Genomic DNA, 24,435 nt, shown 5'->3' with positions numbered 1-24,435 from the left:
GTTAGAACGGCATCCTTCGACGCCATACCTTTAATGATATTCTTCGTTCGAATACTCTTTAGGTTCACTTTATATGAAAGAGAGAGTGTCAATAATTAACATCTACACAAGTATTTACATTCAAAACTAAAGGGCAAGCATTCATGCATATACTATAAAACCCAACCTGATCATGTCAAGTTTTGAACACCTTATTACTAACGGTTATTTGTAACATTTTGCAAAATAAGAAAGGGAAAGGGTAATGATATAGATCAAGTGTTGCAGCCAGGACGCGCCCTTGCGACAATGCCCCAAAACACAGCTCGTGAATTGACTGTGTTTGGTGTGACGTCTGCAAGAAACATCTTTTACTCTCGATGACTTTAAATTTGTTTTGCATGATTATTTTGAGGCATATGTTTACGTACTTTTAGAGCTGTGATTTGAAGTAATTAAAACACAGCACTTGATAATATAACTTGCTGGTAGTCCGATTGTGCTTGATCTAATTGACGGCCGATAGGGTATACTGCTACGATGACTTACCTGAAATTCAAGCATTGCGGTTCCTTAGAGGCGATCCCATACAGAAGTTTGTAGTTTACCGCAAATTATTAGTTGCGGCTAATTCCCTATTGCAATGTGGTCTCTACCTAGCGACCAAGTGATGAAGGGTGTAAACCCATCGCAACAAGGTCCCTGTAGTTTGAATGTTGATTTGTAAAATTAATTTGTTCCATTATATAATGATGCAAAATTTGATTGGCAATTGACACATGTCGTCCCCAAAATGTGCGAAATGTCCCAAAAATAACTTTAGTGGGACACAGTGTCTGTCAGTTTAAAATTCCTGGCTGCAACACTGTAGATAAAAATTATGTCTAAAATATTTTATCAAATATTCAATATTCAGGATGCAAATTAAGTAAACACTTAAACAAGATTTACCCTTCATAGACTAAAATACTACTGAACCGTACAACTGGTAAAATCAATATATACACAGATTGTTGATATGATAGACGTTAAACGTAAATCATCTTGTTACATTTGTCCTCATGCTTTCAAGGCTGTGGGTATAATGATTATTTAAGTCCCTGTGACCTCTTTTAAATTTCTAAAACAAGGAAAGTGTATTTTACTTAACTCAGTAGCCTAAACTTTGCATGTATCCATAATGGCAAAAGACGCATGTCACAACGTTTAATCCTGGAACGTCTGTAGCACCATATTCGTGCCTTTTGCATTGCTAGACAAGTGAAAATCAGAAATCGGCTACAATAGACATAGGTGACCGAATTCGCTTTTCAGAACGTGTGAGAGGCTGGTAAGACATGCAAAGTTTAGCTCTGAAAACTGCAAAGTACCTTGTGCAGACATGGAGATTTTTTATTTGCAAAAGTTTCAATGGAATGTATACTCTTTGTGTCAACTCAAGCGCATCAAAGGTGTTACGTTTATGTTTCGAAATTTGGCACAATGGCGGCCTACCCAGATACCTTTTAAAAATAAAAATCTTTCTTGTAAAAGGATGAAGATTGTTTGCACATCTCATTTTAACAAGAAATAAAAATTCTGCACATAAATCTTATGTATCGGGGCTTTTTGTCTTAACTTTACAGAGCACTAACTTATGCAAAGTTAATTAACAAACTTAGCAATTGTGATTTCTATGATTTCGTTGAGGACAACACCCACTTCAATTGTAACAAACGGATGGACGAAGGTATACATTATAGAGCGTAGAATTCAAGTACGTGCAGTCTTAAAGATCTAAGGTCACAGATCAATCATACGTAAGCATAAATGGCAGAGATAATGTAGATTCCTTTGAAATACATAAGCTGAAAAAATTGGATTCGCCCGTTTGACACAAGATGAACACTGTCACTGAGATATCGGATTAATTTAAACTGTTAATTTGAGCTAACGAGATCTTAATAATATTTATTTCTTACACGCACTACACAAACGTCTCAGTGCGATTTACACATTAAAAAACAAACAAACACTAAAATGCCAGCGACAGCAAAATAAGGAAATGAAAACAAACAATATCAAAATCTGTCAACGCCTGTACCATTCTTGTACATGACTTGAGGTGATAAAATAAATCAAAAGACGGAAAAAATAATGATAAAAGCAGCCGAATAAATTAAACTTAAAAATTAAAATAATCCCCAAATACGTCTTCTTCTGGACACTACGGTAATAGGATACTTAAAATCACAGGATGAAACAAACTAGCGTAAAAGCACGACGAAAAAAAGATTTAAAAATCGCTGAAAACCCGAGAGCAGCTAAAAGGGGCAGCCGATCAACAGCGCCATCACACATCTTTCGACACATCTTCAATATTATGGGTAGAAAAGGTTAAACACCAATTTGAATTTATGAAAATCTACAGTGCGATATCAACTTGTCTAGGTTCCTTTACCCTGCCAAGAAATGTCGCCTTTTGATCAAATCTTTTGAGTTTAGATTATTAATAAGGCTTACTTGCACCTGCAGAAAATTGTAGCCTTCATGAAAGGGTCGATTGAATTTGAGTGCAAGAAAACAACAGATACGTTGATTTTATAGTACATAAGTCAATATATACTAGTTGTTGTGGAAAAATTCATGAACATAGGAGCGGCAAGCGAGCAGATTTCAAAGACAGTTTATTGAAATGAAATTGATACAATTTTCGCGATTGTCACTAACAACCAGCCGAAAGCGCGGTTCGGCTGGAGGCTGAACGTTTCAAAGCCCTTTTTTCCCCGAGTGATTCGAACTCCCAAAATGTAATGATATGTTTTGTCTACCACTTGCGGAGGCTAATTTTGAGGCTCACTGAGTAACTAAAGTTCTAATCTTTTAACTTTTGTAGAATTCTAAACTTTAATTTTTCCCCATCGATTCAATCCCAGTTCCTCGATCCATGGACTATCATTTAAGACAGGGATAGCGCCAAAAGAGACCAATGAACAACCATGCATGTGATTCGAAAACATCTGTTTACCCATTTCATTTAACATTTTGTCTCGTTCAATGTTAACTGTACATGTACTATGTTTTGCTCGCGCTGTGATCGTTCTTCGGTAAGCCACGAACTGTACTCCTGTCAGTAGTTGCGGCAACCCAATAGTGGCTCACAAGGCACACGGATACGGAACCCGCAGTACCTCGCGCTAGATGGTAGTCTACAGTGCAGAAAGTGCGGTGATGTGAGTTGGTAGAAATAAGAACCTAGAGAGATCAGTGAATTTAAAACTGCAAAACACAGACATTAGATTTTTAGGAATTAGGATACTCTACATTGCTTTCATGGACAGCATCAAATATGCCCACTGTGACACGGTAAATTTTATCCTATCCACATTCATCTGACTCGAATCCATCTTCCAGTAGCTCCTCTCGTCTGCCGCAACCCTATTTCGAAGTGCGTGATTTTTTTTTACAATTTGATCGACGTTAAATATGACTTTCCATTGGCCTCTGGTCACTTTATAAAATCAAATTATACGCTCCCTCCGTGCTTCCATTGCTTTACAGTTCTTTGGACTTGAACTTTTAAGATTCGGGTTTCTTAACCGACACTCCTTGATAAGTTCTACACTAAATACAGAAATGAACATGGTTTGTTTCATTGAAATGTAAATCACGAACTTAAAAATGTTGGAAGGAGTGTTTCATCGTGACGTCCTACAGTTGAATATGCCCTGACCATATTTGAGGTCCTCCTTCCCCACAAAGGTTTCGCCAACGAAGAAAAGCGTAGACAAAATGTTGTCGTCGACGCACACATAACATGTGGGGTCACTTCGACTGTGTAATCGAAGGGAGTAAAACTTGTTAGGATTTTGAGCCAATTTTAGCCCCCAACCCCCTCCTACCCTTAATAAATAACATAATAAATGCATATGTTTACTAACTACACTACCTGTAATGATACAATGTGTCGTTAGCAAAACCCAGTCCTATTGCATGTTCTCCGTACTGTGTGTAAAACAGCAGAGTCGGCGTTTGTGTGAAACATGACGTCATGGGACGTGCAGAAAAATGAAATGAGATGCTGTGTCATGGTGCATATTGAAATACTGAATTTTTCTTATACTTTTTTCTGCCACTTGTGACCGGCTACTTTTCAACAGGGAGTCTACTATGAAAACCTTTATGTTCAAATTCTATGCCCCTCTCCGACATCAAATGCATAACCCGCTTTGCTTCATTTTTGCAAATACAGATTTAATATACTCTGAAATGTCCGTATGCAGCAAAGAAGGCCACAAGCGGCATGCTCACAATCAATGCACTGAAAAACCTTCTACCTAGCCGATGGTGGCGCTCTGTAAGTCCTTTGCGGTGAAATTCTAGATTTGTTTTATTTGCGACCATGTTAAATTAATTTATCTTTTTCAAAAAAAAATTCAAGGCAAGTCTAACAACAAACAAGAAATAACGGTGACCAACTTCATGTAAGGTCGCAGCATTAAGTGTAAAAAAGAAAAAAGACCACGAGACAAAAATGTACACAAATGGATGATTTTATTAAGATCAAGCAAGCGTTCCATATCCTAGTATATTGTTTAACGACCGAACAGTTGTGTATTCTTTTTACTGATAGAACTTATCGACGTGCAGAAGCAATTATCCTGATAGCTCAGACTGACTTAATTATTTCGTACAATTCAGTATCGTAATGTCTTAAAGTTTTCGTACAATTCGGTATTGTATTAATGTCTTAAAATTCGTATAGAATGTAAGGAAATTTTCTCTACAATTCATTATACGATGAAAATGTTAAAACTGACTTGGAACAACTATTTCTTTAAAAGGCAAAGTGTTATGCAGTACAATCAGCACCTTCAAGTTCTCTGATCGGAATTATTAAAATAACTGGAAAAGTTCTAATATAATTTCAGTATGATAACTTGAATATGAAATTGAACTTGTTTGATACGTCACATAGGATTTGTATGTCCCAGTATAGATAACAAGCAGTTAGTATCGGTCTCCAATCACAAATATTGTTCCCAGCTTCGAGAAAAAACACGTTCTTTACTGCATGCTTCAGACGTCAATGTGTTGCGGTTTTGTACACATGCGATTTCAAATTGATGACCCTTCACCGCGATAAATTTCTGCAACTCACACGGAAGCAGTTGCCATGGTCACGTGTAACGAGTGCAGCAAAAAGCTGCTTTGGGAATCATCGTTCAGTTACATAAAACGTTTTCCTGTTTTAAAAACTTTTCCGTGTTTGGTCTTTCAATGTTTGTGAAATCAATAACGGTTTTCATCTCTTATTGCTTGAATTATCACAGCTAAATTACAGGTATTGGACGAAAACGTAAGAGATCTGATGAACTCTAAACAAAGCTGTTATGTGGGTGGATATTGACCATAACATTTCAGCTCGTTCATCTAGGCACAATTTAAGATCTCTCCCACGAAAGAGTTAGTTCATAGTTCGAGGCACCTGTGGCAACACAAAGTCTTGAACTTTCAGAAAAATGTACGTTTAATCTGTAAAAGTTTACTTGTACGAAATACTGAACAGTCAACATACATCGGTGGTTATTATGCTTTTATTTCGGAATTAGGAGAACTATCGTGAAAAGTTTAGGCCGATATCCACCTTACAAACGGAATCTCCTGAGAAAAGAGTGCAAAGTTCATACAAATTGATGAATACTGGTATCTATATATCTTACCTTCAAATTATCGGTGGAATACCAAAGGTACAAAACGTGATTTATAGAACCTAAAGGGATTCTGTCAGGATTATCTATATTAGCCAAACATTGATTTTCAATTGGATGGCCACGTAAAACAAGTGCGCCAGCATTACTGTCAAGTGCAATATGGATATATGCAAATGTGTTACTTCTGAGTAACGAAAGGTGGATGGGTCAGACTCAAAGCTTGTATACAATGTGATGCGGTGACACTCACAAATCGGGTGCGTTTGATTTATAAGAAAGATAATGGTAAATTACATGCAAGGCTGAAGTCAACTGTCTTTGTCTCACAGGTGCAGAAAGACTACCATCCGCATATATATATATATATATATATATATATATATATATATATATATATATATATATTTATTCATTCCTGGGATTTAACGTAACTTTTACTTCTCAATAAAGAATTTTAGTAAACAGACCGACAGACCATGGACAAGAAATTGGCGAAATTCTCAAACAGCTCGATTTTAGGCCTAAACACCTTACTAGGATGAGCGCGCTTGGCTCGTCAAACCAAGGTCTCTTTCGTGGAGGGATGGTTGATTTACAGAGCCAGTTCCGATCGTAGTCACAAAAGTTATGGTTTCAAATAGTATTCAGCGGCTGCAACGCTTCCTGCACTTGTAGCGACACATTACTAATCGACTTCATTCCATGAAATTCTGTCCCAATTTTAAATTCTTTGATCTATGAAGGTTGTTGTAACAGATCACGTTCAAGTCTGACCCTTATTCCGTTACAAGCCTGATAAAAATTCAGGCAAGATGTTAGCCTACATAAAAGTGCAGTACTCTCAACATGCTCAAGATATGAACGTGTACCAAGGCACTGAAAAGACGAAATGGAATGAAAAATGTTAATAACTCCTTATTAGGATCAAATGTTGCTAATGGATACGCCTCTATTTTATCTAAGAAATAACATTTCTTTTAAACATTTTGAGTTGAATTCTAAATGTACTTGCCCTTTCTAATCAGAGGTACACAGTCTTTAAAAAGTTTTTCTGGTGCAAAGAATTTACATTTTATTGTCTTAAACCATTAAAAAAGGTACAAAAAACAGAAAACGCAAAAGGCACATGGGTGCGTAAAGATTTATCGACACTGGATAATTTTTAATCTCAAATTTTTGATTTGTGCTTCATCCTTACACTTATTACATAACAAAAAATTGCGAGTAAAAGAGTCTAGAGATGACAAAAATACCGTGCAAAATATACAGGAATGCACCGCGAAAGATCCATTAAAAACAGTAAAAATGTTCCTTTGAACATTGACCTCTGATACAATAGCAAATACTGTATGTGCTAAAAATAGCTTTATTGCTGTGCAGGTGATACATATTCAAATGAACTGCCCGGCTCGGATCGACGAATCACGAGAAAAACGGGTCATACTAATATATTTCGGTACAGACGTTTAGAAAATGTGGCGATCCTACATTTTCCAAGCATTTTTCATCATCAGATCGAAATAGGAGTCGTCATCGATTGAAGCACTGATACCTCCGTAATACTCATTAAACTCCTCTCTTGTTACCTGTGAAAACAGAAGAAAAAATCATTGGTAAAACAAAAGTGTGAAAAAAAACAAGACCCGGTGATGTTTCGCCACTGAAAGAAATAGGGGGATCGTCATGCTACAGGGCTCTAGTTTTCACAATCATCGCGTGTAACGCTTGTGTATGTTGTAATGCTCGTACTTCAAATAAATTGCCCCTCTCCCCATACCCCCATTTACACCGAGAAAGTGTCGTGACACAGCGCTGTTCAGGCATGAGTAAAATTAATATCGTGCAGTAATTCCCACCAGCTGAGCTCCTTAACCCTTTCACCCCCAGTTCCCTGTGTACAGGTCCAACTTTACCATAGAAAACAATGGATTTGGGACAAACCATGGTGGTGAAAGGGTTAAAATTGTTCGAGAATACCGTACATTAAGAAAACTGACTTACGGAATTGCAAAAAACTGTCCTAATCACTATAATTTTCTATCGAGCCACATGGTGATAAACATTTTTATCCCCATGTAATTTATTCTTGGACCGTGACCTATAATTAGCTTGGTCGATTCAAAAGTATTGTCAGGGTCTACACCATTCCCTAAGCAACAGTTGCATTCGTCATAGCTAATATATAAACAAATGCACAACAAACGCAGATGACGACTGCCAAACACCAATACTTCACTAAATAACTAGCTGCACATTTCACTGAGATTGTAATATGCTTGCACACCTCGGCCCTCAATCGATTTGTTCGTGTATTAATATTTATTTATTTATTTATTTATTTATTTATTTATTTATTTATTTATTTATTTATTTATTTATTATTCGAGAACAAGTGTCAGCTGGGACAGTGACACCCACACACAATTGGCTCCATGTCTGTTTGATGTTCCAACAATAATAACATTCGCTTCCCACATTTGCACTCGCATTTGCCATGTTTGTGCAATTATGCTCTCGATTAGGAGTGGTGGTGTGCGGACGAACTCGAGTAAAAGAAACGATTTTCTGATAGCTTAATTCAATTTAGCATGCTCTCTGAACCCTGACTGACTTCGAACTGTGTCAGCATTATATGAATAGGCAGTCACTCATCGTGCCATTTGAATAATTTACCCTGGTGGTGTGTTTAGTGGGTAAGCTGATTAAAAATATCTCATGATATCGGTTTTCCTCTATTCAGCCCCAGCGCCCGAGCGAGCGAGCGAGAACGCTCTCTCTCTCTCTCTCTCTCTCTCTCTCTCTCTCTCTCTCTCTCTCTCTCTCTCTCTCTCTCTCTCTCTCTCAGCAACAGAAAATAAGGCGAATAATCAGATGCAGTGTTAAATATTTCGCCATAATTCGTTATATTTGACAAAGTCGGCACACCATGTTTCGTACTTGACTGCATTTTCATAGCAATGTCACCGGTAACATTTGTAGTAGACATGGCTACGGTCGCTGTTTATGTTTATTTTGTTCAAGCCGTTGGCTACGCTATTGCCCCAGGGCGCAGTGGGAGGTTGGGTAACGTAACGTGGTCTTGATCAAAGGGTCAGACGCTAAGCTGACCACTCCAAATGAATAGCTACTGTACACACTATCGCTGTTGAGAAGCAAATCGACGGTTGACAAAAGCACTGCCGTATTTGGCGACATTTAAGTGGAACGCTAGGCGTGATATACTGTTACCAAACAAAGTCAAAAGGTTGAGTGACTCTCCATTGTAGGAATGGCAAAGAAACGATTGATAGCCAAATCGAGATAACTCATAGAAACATCGTTCTACCAGGTTTCAACTGTTCGATATTAGGAACTTTTATCCAATTTCCTGTACAAACCTAAATTTATAGGAAATTTATTCTGGAATGTGCATTAATTTAGAGTGACAGCAAACAGCAACAAGTCGTCAACCTGTTTTCTCCGGTGACGAAACGCATTCTCTCACATGACAAGGTCGCCATAAGTCAAATTCACTCCACAGACACAGCAAACAGTGAAACAGTGAGACCAAAAACAAGTCGATGAGTTGCTGGGTACATCAAAATTGCACTCCCAACAGTTGAGTGGATTACTGACGATGATTTATCATCTAATCGATTTGCTTCGATCAAGGTGATAGACTGTCCAAGAAAACATGCTATCCTGTTCTACATATTTTGCGAGCGGTCTCTGGTGTTGCATTATTGCAGGTCAGATATGTTTGTAGAATCTGTACGACTCATATATACAATATATAAATATATATATATATATATATATTCACAAGTTTTGGGGCAACACTCAAACTCAGCATTCAAAAGACAAAGTCGGCCATGAATTTTGTTTGATAGGAGATACTACTTATATTGTTCGACATGTTGAAAGATATTGAATGAATTGGTGACCATGCATATATTCGACCCCAGTTTTAGACATGATACATGAAACCATCACGAAAATGAATTAATGGTCATGACCATTAATTGAAATAAACTTTGACAGTTCAGTAATGTTTCCCACTTTTGTTGGGAACAAATGCAAGTGAATTTAAGTTACTATCAGTGAGGCCCATGTAAACCGTCCCTGTTATTGCCTCCTGTTGAGACTTTGACCTTGAAAATGACAGTACTGGACATGATGACAAATGCAGTGTTCTCCCCAGGCCGTTTAACAGGATCGGCCCCGATCCTTTATTTTTTTCGCCCGATCCTTTATTTTTTCGCCCGATCCTTTATTTTTTCAAGCCGATCCTGTTTCGTGTCCGCCGATTCTCTTTCAATGTGGCTGAAGACCTATTGTTTCTCGGCGGCGATTTTGTGTGAAACGAGTTCAAGTGTGAAACGGTTCTAATGTGGCGATAACACGACGTGCCAGATGATTAAAAGGTTTATTCCATCGCCAAAATGTGTGAAATGGTTAGACTGTTCTCCTCTCATGTCGATGCTTTAGGTGTTTTACACACAATGAGGCAGGGTTATCGGGTGCAAAGCACCCAAAGTCGCGCTTGTCTGTGAGGAGAATAAACGGGGCGGCCGTAGTGCAAATGAACATCGGCTAAGACGGATGAAACTTAAATTCAAAAAGCATGAAATGTGTTACGCTGCCGATCGTACAGACAACGGCCATTTTATAACATAACGGACATGGAGTATACTCAACCATGGATGTAAAAATTAAAAATTAAATCAACCATGATGTAAAATTAAAAATTACATCCATGACTCAACGAAAGGCTCGGTGTTGCATCTTTGCCAGCGGCACTCAGTCACCTCCATGGTCAAAGCATCTATACTAGGCAATTGGTTGAACTGCCGTTGCCACCCATGTCTCGCTCTGGTAAGAATCCGAAGGTCAGGAAAAGTGATTTCGATCAGAAGTGGCTGAAATCGTACGACTGGTTGAGACAAATTCAGATGCAAAAATGTATGGTACTGCCGCGTGTTCATATCGTTGCGTGTCCGAGTTAGCCATTTCCAGATCTATCTGTGTACGTCCACATGACGTTGAAGCCATGTGTGTCACCTCGTGTCACGCATTCGTAACTTGCATGGATTCGTTCGATTGACTTTGAGAAACAATTTACTTGATCCAGTTTCAAAACCCACGACCCGTTTTACAATATTCAGGGTACCATGAAATGAAATAAAAAGGAACTACATGAGTTAAAATAATCATTCGTGTGATCATCTGAATACAGCAGCTATGTATGTACGGTTAGGATATACAGTATAGGTTCAAAGGTCGCGTGTGTTCAAGCGTGCTCCACACACACAATGCATGGCTACGGCCGACGCCGCGCAGTTGTCGAAGTTTCGTACGTTTGTCGAAGTAGAAGTCGATGCAATTTCAAATCTTGTTCTTGAAAATACCCGGTATCAATATTTTCGGGCTTCTCTTTATTATGAATTGAGTTTTAAAGTCAACATATTTCTCTGCTTGAGTCCCTTATGAACTTGTGATCCGTGTAACCGTTTTGCCATAGACGTTTAAAACAGACGTCCATGGTTTTAGCGATCTGGCTACAGACAACACGTACCGGTCGTAACAGAGGATCACATAAAACGTCTGATTTTGAATGTTATTCTAGAGAGAACTGGAAGACTTTGAATGAAAATATGGATGTAATATATGAAGTGCTTAAAGTGCACAAAAGATTTTACTTTATCCTTTTTATTGTGGGATTTTTTCTGATGCTATGGAGTGACATGTGTATTGCATAATTAACATAAAATTTACATAGTTATTGTTATGCAAATTAGCCGACCCTGTTTCAGAAATTTCTGGGGAGAACACTGGACAGTCACCTTTCAACTGGCATGAAGACTTACCCCGGCAATTAAAACATCTGGTCAATCTGATCTGATTGAGCTGGCTACCCTCTTATTGTATGATTAAATTATATAGGCCATAGTCTCAATGCAACTGTAACTCACTTTTAATTGTGTTTCTATGGAAATTGTCGAGTAGATTAGACCCTTTGGGAGTGTGATCAAACATCAAAGGGTTTTTATGCCCATGTTATTTTCTATGTTTTTACTGAAAGGGGTGAACCAGTTAACATCATCACCAGGTCACACACACACACACACACACACACACACACACACACACACATATATATATATATATATATATATATATATATATATATATTGAATTATTTCATATTATAAAACTGTCGAGGATATATATATATATATATATATATATATATATATATTATATATATATATATATTGAATTATTTCATACACGTATACACACACACACACACATGTGTGTATAGGTGTGTGTGTTCTTATATATAATTGCATTTTATTACACACATACATGCCAGTTTTATAATATGAAATAATTCAATATATGTTTCTCTTTGTGTATGTAGGTCTGTGTCCTTGTGTTCATTTATAAACAAACATACAGAGGTTACATACCTTGCCATCCTTACTGTCTTCGGCATCAAAGGTATCAAGAAACTTTCTGAACACTTGTTCTTCAGTCCATTCGCCATTCAGGTATTTCGGGTGTTTTCTGGCGTTGTAAACTCCACGCAGATCATCCAGGGTGATGACGCCATCACCGGTCTTGTCCATTTTGTTGAACGCCTGCTCGATGACTGCAAGCCTCGAGTCTGACATGGGACCCTGCGTGGCAAAAATAGGTAAAATGCCGTGACCGCTGACAGACAGAACATACGCACTTTATCCCAGGTCCCGGCCAGGGAGAATGGTTTATGCGGGCCTGGTCAGCGACATACGTGGGACCATATTGTGCTTGCACAAAGCGTAATACAAAAGAACCTGGTGCAAGCGTCTCGTAAAATTTCATGTTCGAGCGAAGCACACTGTAACTGTTTAAGATGCGCTGGCCGTATCATCTCAGAGGTCAACGGCAGATAGAACACATGATTGAGAGATCCTCGTCGTTTTGACAAGGTGGCGTTCGTGTTATAACTATTTAAGTGAAGGTCCCGCGCGATAAAAATCGATTTTCTCATCCTAGCAGCATTGTTTGGCTCAGTTGGTATGTTTGATCGATATTCGGAGAAGCTGAATTGTTCAGCGCCTATAAAACTTAATATTTCACGGGTCAATACATAGAAGTGTTTGTGTGGCGAGAGAGGAATTTCATATTTCCATATGTCGCTTAGTCCAACTGACCTATCTGCGCTTGCCAATGACTCTTGTCCGGGCAGCTGGGTGCTCCCCGAAATCAGAGCATAGTGGGAAGTAACGGACCAGTGCGAGCGGACGATGCAACTGACCATGACTGGCTCGAAGACTCAAGAGTAGCAGACATACATCGTAACAGCGGCAAAATTCACTACATTTATTGAGTTTAGCGAGGTTGCTCTTTGACTGTAAAAATAGAAGCTACCACGCCTATTACATACACCGAGAGAAACATAGTAGGTGACATAAATACATAAACATATTTCTTTCAGCTGCGACAGACAGCGATTTCGCGCAGCAGATCGCAGGCCCCGTTATCGCACACTATATAACTGTTGTCTAAAGATTATTCGTTACAGGGTAATTCTGACATTACATGATTCTTATATATAATAATAGACTGATGATAAGCAACGTCATTCCCTTTACGTTGCGCAATATTAATCCATTTTTCCGCATAAAATGTATTTCAATAGACAAGTTGCGAATTATCTTCGTTAATTTACTTGGAAAATTGTCGGGCCGACGTGTCACAAATGTTAAACCTGCAAGGTTAGCTGGAGTTTACTTCATAGCTCTGAATGCTTGGCTGTTTGCCAGAATGGGTGAATAGCAACTCGGAGGATGGTCAGAGGGCTTCTTTTCAAGACGGTATTTTATCAAAGAGTGGCTTTAAGTACAGTCATCGACCCTGCAACAACGATACCGCATGCAGTCCCGACTCGATAGTTAACTTTACCAACACTTTTATGTGCACACTGTCGGCTGTTAGTCAGTGACGGTTATCGGGAGCATGCACGGACTCGGACAGAAAGTGCTGGTACGGAAATCGTCTGTGCAAATAATGCCGGCGTCTCGGTCGTGAACTCATAGCAACTGTCGATGACTTCATGCAAATATACGCTTTCAAGAATCAAGTCAGAAATAAGCGCCTGGACGATAGAAATCAGTCTCTGGGTTTGCATGTTTGCTTTGAAGCAACGTGAAGTTCAATGTCTCTACATTTCTACAACTCGCGAACAAATCAATACCTATACGACACAAGGAAGAGTTCACCCATGAGTTATACTAGGGGAAAATGAGGAAGGGTTTCGGTTCCCGACGATTGTCACCATCTTCAAGTCTGTAGACAGGCATCTCATTTCAGATAGCTTATACAAATATTGCGAGTGAACCTAGGAGTGTCTATAGTTTCCTGCTTGATTGGAAAAACTGGGAAGTTCCCTGTCAAAATGAGCATTAACAAAGGGTGATACCGTAAACCAGATGTGAAATATCCATTTTAATGTCAGGCTATGCTGACGTCCGTGTAGTAAATAGCGAAACGATTTACAATTTTATTACAATAACTTTCACCAAATGTAAAATTATAGTCTGCAAATTTTTCATGACGGCATTTTGATGGATGATCAGACAACCCCCATTGTTTACCATTTTACAGACACAGAAAATCTATCAAATCTATCATTGGCGCGAATGCTTCTAGATAATGTCAAAACTCGTTACAGATAATTCGATGGCTAATTTTATACACTTTACAACCCCTCCCATGGAAAGGCATAGAAATATCTAGTCCCTCATAATGAGCTCCAATTATTTTATTCGAAGACGCCTTGATGATCTCTGTGGTTGTAAAATCCCTAGAGTGAGAAAGCCTGACACAGGTAAATCACCGTTCTCAAGGACACGCTCAGAACTCGCTACAAAAGACGGCTCTGTAACACCTTGGCTTTTGTCTCTGGTTAGGGACCGTCTCAGATTGTCGCAGAAGTTCAAAAAGCGAAATTCATTCGTTTAGGGGGGGAGGGGGTTTGACCTCCATTCAATTAGTGAGCTTCACTTTCGCACTTTTATTTTGTGATCACAAGTTTTCATGTGTTTATTTTAAATTAAAGAAAAAAATGCACACTCGTGCCAACAACTTTGTAACCCCAAACACAATTTACCGATAGTAACATTGTATCCTAAACCTTTCATTCATCAAATTATTCAAAGACAAAAAGTATCATTTTTTAAAATGTGCTATTTATAAGCGTCTGCTCTAAACTAGATGTCTTTATTCTCACTTGTCATGCACCTGGTCATAGTCGTTTTAGTATGATTGAACCACGGTCCCTCCACAAAATTGAACACGCCTGGGCCCCCATGTCGAAGTTTCTCGCCGGAGTGACTCTAGCTATATGTCTACCTGGTGAGGAAAAACCACCATGTAAACAGACTGATATAACCGAAGCCCAAATTCGCTGTAAGGAATCAAAGCAAGTGTCTGCGACAACGCAATCAAACAGTCAATGCATACTGGAACGGCCAGAACTGGACAGGGTTTCTAACAAGTGAGGGATATCCGTATATGGGTAAATCGCCTGAACCGTATGACGATTACTCGGATGTTACTGCATTTGCAAGTGCATTATGGCATTGCAGACCAAGCCTCGGTTTGTTTAATGTTGTAATGTGGCAAGGGGAATACGTCTTTAGTAGCTATAGCAGAATGCAACATTGTACTCTCAGGCAGACATAAACATTTCGCACTTTTGAAGTTTCGTTTAGGGGGAGGGGGAGGGGGTTTTAATCTAAACGAAGAAATTTCGTTTCTTGAACTTCTGCGACAATCTGAGACGGTCCCTTAGTGGCCCTGAACTGTTACCCATAGTCAATCCGAGACGCATTCAGTAATCGTAAATTATCTCACCAAAGACGGCACATTATCTCAGAAATAGTGCGACTGTGATAGATGGAAGGCATTACCTGGCGAGACATTCACTGATGTGAGCCATGTAGATAACGCATCACTGGCAAATTGACGCAGGCCTATAGAGGCATTGAGAATGACCATCATCATCAAATACAAACACACTAACGACAACACACACCCACCGTGGTACACACACAGACACGCACAGACACACACACACCACACACACACACACACACACACACACACATATATATATATATATATATATATATATAAGCTATAGTAAAAATCTGAATAAGCCAAATAAAAGACTGTGTTTCTAGTAACCTGATCTACTTTATTTTTAACTCACTGGCCCTAGCGTTTCTCTCATATTAACAAGTCACGCTTTATTTCGTCATATTTTTTTTTTGGTGAAAATGAAAAAGTGAGCCCGCCGACCTATGTCATTTCCTGAAGTCATGTTACTGAAACACACATGTATTTCTATTTTGGTCTTACATAAAATATTCCCTCGCTTACACAATGGGTTTCACTTTCACTAGCAGTGGCTTGGTTGTATGCTATGGAAGGGATCATACAGGACATAACCTACCCGCAGTGCCAGCAGAAATTCACCCACGCTGACAGTACCGTTGCCATCCTTGTCGAACCTAGTGAACGCTGCCTGGACCTCAGCTGGATCGGTGGCCACGCCATAGTCGTGTAGACCCTTCTTGAACTCTTCGAAGTTTAGCGTTTTACTGCCGTCGTCGTCCATGATTCTGAAAACCCTGTGCAAACAGCAAACAAATTGCAAAATACGTTCATAAAATTACAAATGAATAAATTAAATTCATTATCTGTAACCTTTCATATATTTTCCTCTTTTATTCTCTCGATAACAGAAAACAGTTTTACACGCCAGAGTCATGTCGAAAATACCTGGTGTTCACTAATAAACGCATGTATGTGTGCAGTGTCGATGACAATATTTTTGAACATTTGATTTTTTAGCCTAAGCGAGAATTAATTTGTCAAAAAATAACACTGCACACGTCGTCATGGTAGTTTACAAATGCAGCTGTGTTGGCAAGGGCTAATTTCGTGAATATACTCGACTGAAGGTAGAAATGAGCATTTGTTCTGGAGGACAAAAACTGACATAAAATATTTTATCAAACGTCGAGGCTCTTGGTATACACAACAATCAACGTGTACACAGTCATCGTATAGGGCCGACTGTTGCGATCTGAAAGTTTCACTAGATTTCATCGCGGAGCAGAAACATTTAGCTCTAGCTGCGAAAATCCATGATGCATATCGTGTGTGTTCCATGTAAAATGCTACGTGTTCAAATACCTAGCATTCGGCTATGGAAAACACTCTCATGTCGGTTAACGGCGTTAATTTTAACTATCGACAACTTTAAAAAAAAGAGGTATGGTGCTGTGGCTGTGTTTAATGTGAAAATTTCAACCTGGGTCTATTGTGTCTTAGGGGAGTTGTGAACTGACCTAAATGATGGACCACAGACCAGTTGCGACATGCAGTAAAGAATACAAAGGGATTATGTGCAATTGCTTCGGTCGCGGTTGACTCGTTTGGATCATCTTGTGTTGTCCAATTCTCATCGAGTGTCCCAGGGCAGGCTAGGGCAAGATACGAAAGCGCTGTCACCTCTAGTGCCCCGCCGCAACAGTTTCACCTGGGCAGAGCGTTCAATGACCGTTTGACCCCATGATGGAAACGGTCACGGAATACAGTTCTAACAACATGAATGTCATGCATGCTAATGTCGCAAAGATTAATTTTTCTCATTATGAAAATAGTACCAAAAAAATCGAGTTTTGTCGTTTTCCGGCGTTGACGCTAGACGGGGCTATCAGTTTGTATGTCATAATTGTATCTCACAATATAAAATGCTGTATCTTGTTTGTCGAACACGGAATTTCATATCCGTTTACGTCAGGCTACTTTCAGGATTGTTCAGTTCAATTTTCACTCATCAATGTGGCCTACTTTAATGTAATATTATACATTACATGGCTTGGTAATCTCCCATGATTTTGAAAGAGGTAAAAACAGTGGCATTTAAGTTCGGTTTTGTATGATTAAATGTACTTTCATAGCATATGGAATGGGACGTGCGCAAAGACTGTTTGATTATTGCTCATGTATTTTAAATGGCTCATCAAAATGATTTATCTTCTGCTTGTAATTTTTATCTCGTTGACATTTTGCTAATTTTACTTCTATGTAGGATTCTAAATTATCTCTAAGCAACACGCTGTCTATATTGGACGGGCGTTTTCTATCTGCGTTGAAAAACAGTAAATCAGATAAACGGATGTAGGATATATAGATATTCTTATGTAACCGATCGAAATAAAATTAACCATTAGCTTACATTTCAGTGACCTCAACCCAGTGAATATAAGGATATATTGACAGCAGTTCCCGTTCATAACTAGTAACTTAGGGAGTAGTAAGGGCAAGGCACAGAGGACTTAGCCGGAAATGGAAGCCCCAGTGCCGTCTATGTGTCCAGTTCAAGCAAGGGCCTGCGAGAAAACCTTTTTAGTCCGTATTAAACTGTCAGCGCCCACTCTTCAATAGCGCCACCCCTGTTTTCCTACTTTTCATATCTTCACAAACAGACAAGGAGAAAAATTCTCCTTGTCCGTGCTTCACGCCATCAATCGAGAACCTCTTCAATTGCACTCCGAGTCGGAAAGAGCATTTGCGAACGCCTGGTCACGTGGATCAGCAGAACAGGATGAAGTGAGACACCACGATTCATTACAAACATAGATATTATTACAGGAACTTTCATGGGGTGAAACACATACTTCAGCAAACACGGAGTATATTTCCCTCGTGCCAATATTCACCCGTTTTCTTATGTGTGTTAGTCTAAAAATGCCATGACTTCGTTGTTTATAGGTGCAGCTTCTTTAGAAACAGCAGTATTCAATGGCAATATAAGCTTAATGTGCACACATTTAAAGAACCTTGAACAGACTGGAGGGTTGTAAAATTTATATACTGTAGGGGAGAATGGTCCAAGGCCAAAGCATACACTGGCAATGCTATTCTGTTTTTCGACGACATACCGGGAGAGTCCTCACGTTGCACGGGGATTAACTGCAGATGAAGTTCAGCAGAAACTGTATCACTACAAAGCTCTCATTGACGACGACCTCACGACAGGTTACTTTTATTTCTTAGTTTAAATACATTTATTGTATCTATTTGACTATTTATGTACGGTATTCAATATCAAAGTGCCTGGTGCAGGTGGATCTATCACTTGCTGATATTGTACGAGGTCAGGGGTTTGGTGTCCTGTGGACGGACATGAACAACTAACCATGGATACAATTTGGCAATTTGGTTTGGCGGCTGGCCACAAATGCTTATCACATTATGAATAATATGATTCCGCTTCTTATGCAAGTTTTAGATTAGTGAAAACGGCCAAATGTGGTGGTATCGTCCCCCAAAATTTGTGTTAACCACATCCTATCACCAGCGGCGGCACTTAACTACGCTGGTGTACCTTCCTTCCTCCTTGTTCACTGAGGTTCCAAAACTAATCCCATTTGACCGATTAGTACCGGAGTGGTGCCCCTGCAGCCATACGTGCAAGCTTTTTACATCTTACAGTGTGTTTTACGCGTCTGGGCAATGCACACGTACGTCCAGCCCTTGCTACAGATATAGCGATGCAAAAACAAACACGGCACCTAAAGGTCATTCACCCACTCCGCTTTTGAAGCCCTACAATACACGTGGAACCTTACATACTGAATTTACACAGATCTCGCCGTGATTGTCATGACATGCGGCTGTGAAACGCGCTAACGCGTCATGGCCATGTGCTTTACGGGAGGCAATTATTTGCATATCTTTTTGTCGTGCATCCATCTCTATATTGTAAAATCCCGCCCTGGAGCTTCACAACTTTCAATGTCGGTGTGTTGTATAATGGCGCTGTTGTCTGGCTTGTCTGCTATTTTCCATAGTCAAGAAAGCCACTTTCACCCGTGAACCTTATTTGCATGTGGTTCGACATCAATGCTTCATTCACTGGACTATTGTGTTATGCTATTAGCGGGTCAAACGAAGGTCATCAAGGGGACTTTGCGTCGACGGACGCGCTATGGTTTATTAGTCTATTAATTATGTTCTAGGGTTGACTTTATAGTTATGCTCAACGAAAAGTAGACGATGAGATTAAATAATACCTTACTCAATTACTAATTTACATCAGACACTTTATTTCTAAAACTACAGTAGTACCTCACAATATTGCTTGCGAGCGGCAAGTTCTCAAGACAAGAATAACAAATACCAGACCTAAATGATTCCTTAACATAACAGTCGCTTGCCTGCTTCTCTGCCGACATGAGTGCCTTATCTCTTTCCACTGGTTTATTGCCGTAATCTTATACCACGATACTAATTACACAGCGACAAAAAGACAACTGTAAGTTGGCTGAAGCATGAAGTAACATATATGCCTCTCAAAGAGATATATAAAAGGCAAATAATGAAACATCTTCATCATTCATGAATCAAACGTTTTGTCTGAAAAGCTCTTGCAAAGATATCTTGAGACAGACAATAATTATATGGTTTCTCTGGTTTGGCGAGTAAATCTTGTAGAGGATTATACAAATCTGTAATTGACCCTTATCAATTTTGAGCCATTGAATAACAGATAGACAAAGTCTCATTTGATTGGATACAATAAACACAAAACGTTAAACATCCCAATCAAATGTACTTGGAAGAGTATGCATGAGAATAGTTGCACCACTGTTTGACTGCTAGAAGAGATACACAGAACAGTGGACACATAGACAGTATTTCACATTAATCATCAGTAGCTTAGGTAATTGTAAAGTTGGCGATATGGTACATAGCTAGAGACCCCAGTGCGTGATAACATTGCCAAATTAAGTCAGTTTTATCCAAATGTTTTTGTCCACACTTATCTTCACTCTAGCACAAATTACAGAGTGGCAGTTGATTGTAACATTTTCACCACCATGGTTTGGCAAAATACCCATTGTTATCAATCGTAAGTGTGGACCTGTTTTACAAAGAATTAGGGGGGTTAGGTCGAGGCATTTTCATACAAAGAATTAGGGTAATCTGTTTTAAGGCATTTTAGTGTCAAAGAAAATGAAAATTGGCAAAAGCAGAAGTCATGATTTTAAAGATTGAAAAATCCAATCTACTTGACACTTACTGAGCAGAGTCTCAACAATGTCGGCTGGTCTACCATGGCGATGACGTTCATTTCAGCAAGAACTACAGTTGTCTTTTTGTCTGTCGCTGTGTAATTAGTATCATGGTATACGATTACGGCAATAAACCAGTGGAAAGAGATAAGGCACTCATGTCGGCAGAGAAGCAGGCAAGCGACTGTTATGTTAAGGAATCATTTAGGTCTGGTATTTGTTATTCTTGTCTTTGAGAACTTGCCGCTCGCAAGCAATATTGTGAGGTACTAGTGTAGTTTTAGAAATAAAGTGTCTGATGTAGATTAGTAATTGAGTAAGGTATCATTTAATCTCATCGTCTACTTTCCGTTGAGCATAACTTTAACAACCCATGAATCTAGCGTAATGTCATTTCTCGTATCTGTCACTTCTTTACTGTAACCCGTAACCTCATGATGTCATAATGTCCGTGTTTGTTTGAAAGCCACCACGCCTCCACCACAGACAACTTCTCTGAGACATTGCACAAAAAGTACACGAAATGCCTTAAAATGTGAGGTAGAACTGTAAGAGACGATTTGTATGCGGTACGCTATTGCCTGAAGGCCCTTGATGACGGGCTAACGCGGAACCCACACACCAACATGCACCCAGCCTGTACATTTTGAACGCCCAGGCCGGCCTGAAAGGGAGTGGCACGGCTCTCACGAAATTGTCTAAAGCTAAAGCAGGCTTTGTATGGATCAGCGAATCTAAACATACCTTCCAAGGCCTTTGATTCCAGTCACACCCCTTGCCAAGCATTTGAGGCGAAGCCTCTCGACGGGGTCTGTGGCCTTCCTAAGTTTCTGTTCGGCCTCCATTTTCATTTGTCTTTCGTTGATATCGGCCATGTTGACTCTTGTATGGCTCTGTACCCAGGGAAATCACTGATGACTTTGTTCTGGTAGTTGCTAGCGGTACGTCTGTCTGTCGAGCTATGTTCTGCTTTTAGAGTACTCAAGTACAACGTCGCTCTTTATACACAACAGGCTTGGCCGTCTCCTTCGTCACGCAATCGTCGATGACTCGATTCTCGTGGTAACGGTGGATACCGCTCAAGTGTAAACCCCTGCGTGTAAAATGGCCGTTATCAGTAACGGCGGTCACCAAGTATGGGCTGATCCGAACTAACCCTGAATGCAATAGTGTGACGCTGGAATATTCCATTATACTGTGGGGGTGGGGTGGAGCCACCGTGCCCGGACTTGCAGGCATAGCATATCATTATACGTGAAACACAAAAGAGTGCGAGCGCGTCGCTTGCGTTGGAACAAAACATAAACTTATCTAGCTGTATGACACTACAAAATGTGACTATGTGGAACATGGTACTTCTTCAGATAGATTTTCTATCACAGGCAAAAACATCAACTAAATAAAAACGTGGTCTTTATTTCTTTTACAATGTTCTACCGAATCGTCGCGCATGTATCCGTGGTACGTCTGCTGATTCTACAAGAACTGCCATGAAGATGTTCAAGGACAAAGTAAGGCGTATCATAACCGTGTCCATGGACTTTCTTATTTACCATACTTTCACGAGCAAAATTTCGGTCGATGAATAATCATTAGCAACCTGTTAAAGATGAGATCTGATGATATAACGAAAACATGGATATCACCTTATTATGAAGCGTGTTTCAGAATTTGAAAAATTTACTTGAAATTTACTACTAAGCTTAAATGCGAACGGCTCTCATATCGATGACCGATAAATTTTAACACGATATTTCGACTCGCATAGGAAAACGTGTTATATATGACGAAGTGGTCCAGTAGAGCATAGATTGTATGTTTTTTCAAAAGTTAAAACATTTCCTTAAATTTCACCACCACATTATCATATGGATGTCGGTTATTCATGTTGGGCCATAGAGATGCTAAAGATATGCGTACCCTTTTAATAATGAGCGTGCTTTCGCCTTTGGTCAGTCAGAATTTAATCCTTTGTTCTACAGTCCCTCCACCCACTGCAGTTCTGCTTTAATGAACAAAGTTACATAACTTGGTCTCTTCATGGTCAATGTAATATCAACGCTGTTTGATGTAACGCTTCTAAACCGACGCCAGGCAGCCATGTTCGAACATGATTGATGTATGTTTTGTCAAGATGTTTTTTTAATTCGATGGGAAAAAAATCAAAATACACTGTAAAATAATCCGACTTGTTGCTTCATTAAAATATAAGCTTACCAAAGAAATTCATAACGCTTATTTGACGAAACACATACTAGTAAATTAATCTTGACAAATTCCCCTTTGTCGTTAATTATTAACTCGTTATATTTTCTTGAGTACAACAGAAAACGATATCGGTGACGTTTTTCGCATAGCATACATATTTCTGGGAGAGACTCCTTATCTGCATATGGAAAACGCAAAAAAGTATCGAGGATAGAACATCATGGAGAATGGGAATAAGCCGCAATATATTCCAGCGGACTGCTTTGGCCATATAGACCCATAATTCTTTAGCAAGGCGTTCTTATCTATAAACTACTGTATATTCCTCTCGGGTGAGACATCCGTCTCCTGCAGGACACGTGTTGAACATCTGTCGCCTTTCACGTTGGCATCGCATAAACAGCGTGGCGGGGACGTTAGCACCTTTGTCGTCACCCAAGCGTGCTGCATCATGTTGGGACACCCTCCTCCAGTTTGTGTTCTACTCGGCGACTGTGACGTGGCCAATATACGGCACGGCAATCAACAGTTTGTGGACACATTATACGTCACACTATTACAGTTTCTGTTTACACAGTATGCTATCGTCTGACTAATTGTGCGGAAAACCCGTCTGAAAGAAAATATACGTCGCTGGCATTAATTTCTGATTGTTTGTTTGTTTTAGTTTACGGTGCCAAATAAACTCCATATAATCATTTTCTGTAAGACTTTTAATATAATACATGTAATTCCCTTCACGCCGGAGTAAGGTCATGTGACTGTTTTGTAGTAAATTGTTGTTTTAAGGAGAAATTGCTCAAAATTCTGTTGCCTCCGTCAAGAAACAACATTGCGGAAAATACACATTTATCCAAACCGATGGCATCGTAAATTTATTGACAGATAAATTGTGAAAAATTGGTGGTCTTTCGGCGGTTTCCACTACGATGCGTCTTCTTGTATGGACCGCTGTGTGCGCACTACTTCACAGCCATACTGCACTAAACATACAGTCACCTGTAATCTAAATATGTCCATATATGGTCAAAGGGGCGTTTCTTGGTTTTCAAAATGCCCATGCGAGGCGCTGTTTTTAAAAAACGGCCACCCGCTTAAAATCTGTGATTGGTTAGATTTTCTCTTTCCGTGGTAACTGCAGCAAAATTGGAACGGGTGACAGTAAACCTTTAAAGGAAAACTTCAAAAACTCATGATGATCTCATCTCGAGGAAGAGTAATTATAAGCCTCTAGCGGAACAGCTGCAACGTACGATAAAGGCCAACAGATAGATATTGCCATACTGGATTTTTCGAAAGCCTTCGACCTGTCCCTCATCGTAAATTGTTGCATAAATTAGATCACTATGGTATCCGTGGTCCACTGCATAATGGCTGTCAACATTTCTGTGCAAACGTCAGATGCGGGTTGTCGTTGGCGGAGAATATTCAAGATG

The 24,435-nt window shown here is 39.4% G+C and overlaps 1 protein-coding gene across 1 annotated transcript; it reads right to left on the bottom strand.

The window, feature by feature from the left end:
• Positions 1-4,495: 4,495 nt before the first annotated feature.
• LOC139138420 (calcyphosin-like protein) lies at positions 4,496-21,955 on the bottom strand. Its single transcript, XM_070706802.1, has 4 exons — positions 21,536-21,955; positions 16,156-16,333; positions 12,125-12,334; positions 4,496-7,258 (listed from the first exon to the last, which is right to left on the bottom strand). Exons 1-4 carry the CDS (start codon positions 21,664-21,666, stop codon positions 7,157-7,159), a joined length of 621 nt encoding a protein of 206 aa, XP_070562903.1. The 5' UTR covers positions 21,667-21,955; the 3' UTR covers positions 4,496-7,156.
• Between the last annotated feature and the right edge of the window lie 2,480 nt (positions 21,956-24,435).

This window comes from Ptychodera flava, chromosome 8, assembly GCF_041260155.1.
Source record: "Ptychodera flava strain L36383 chromosome 8, AS_Pfla_20210202, whole genome shotgun sequence".
NCBI lineage: Eukaryota > Metazoa > Hemichordata > Enteropneusta > Ptychoderidae > Ptychodera > Ptychodera flava.
This window is presented reverse-complemented; position numbering and strand designations above follow the sequence as displayed.

Bases quoted from the DNA above. Each gene is read 5' to 3' on its own strand.
- LOC139138420 (XM_070706802.1), bottom strand. From the start codon at position 21,666: ATGGCCGATATCAACGAAAGACAAATGAAAATGGAGGCCGAACAGAAA. The intron at 16,334-21,535 runs GTATGTTTAGAT...CTGTTTGCACAG, and splicing joins GGAATCAAAGGCCTTGGAAG to GGTTTTCAGAATCATGGACG. The intron at 7,259-12,124 runs GTATGTAACCTC...CTGTTTTCACAG, and splicing joins AAGACAGTAAGGATGGCAAG to GTAACAAGAGAGGAGTTTAA.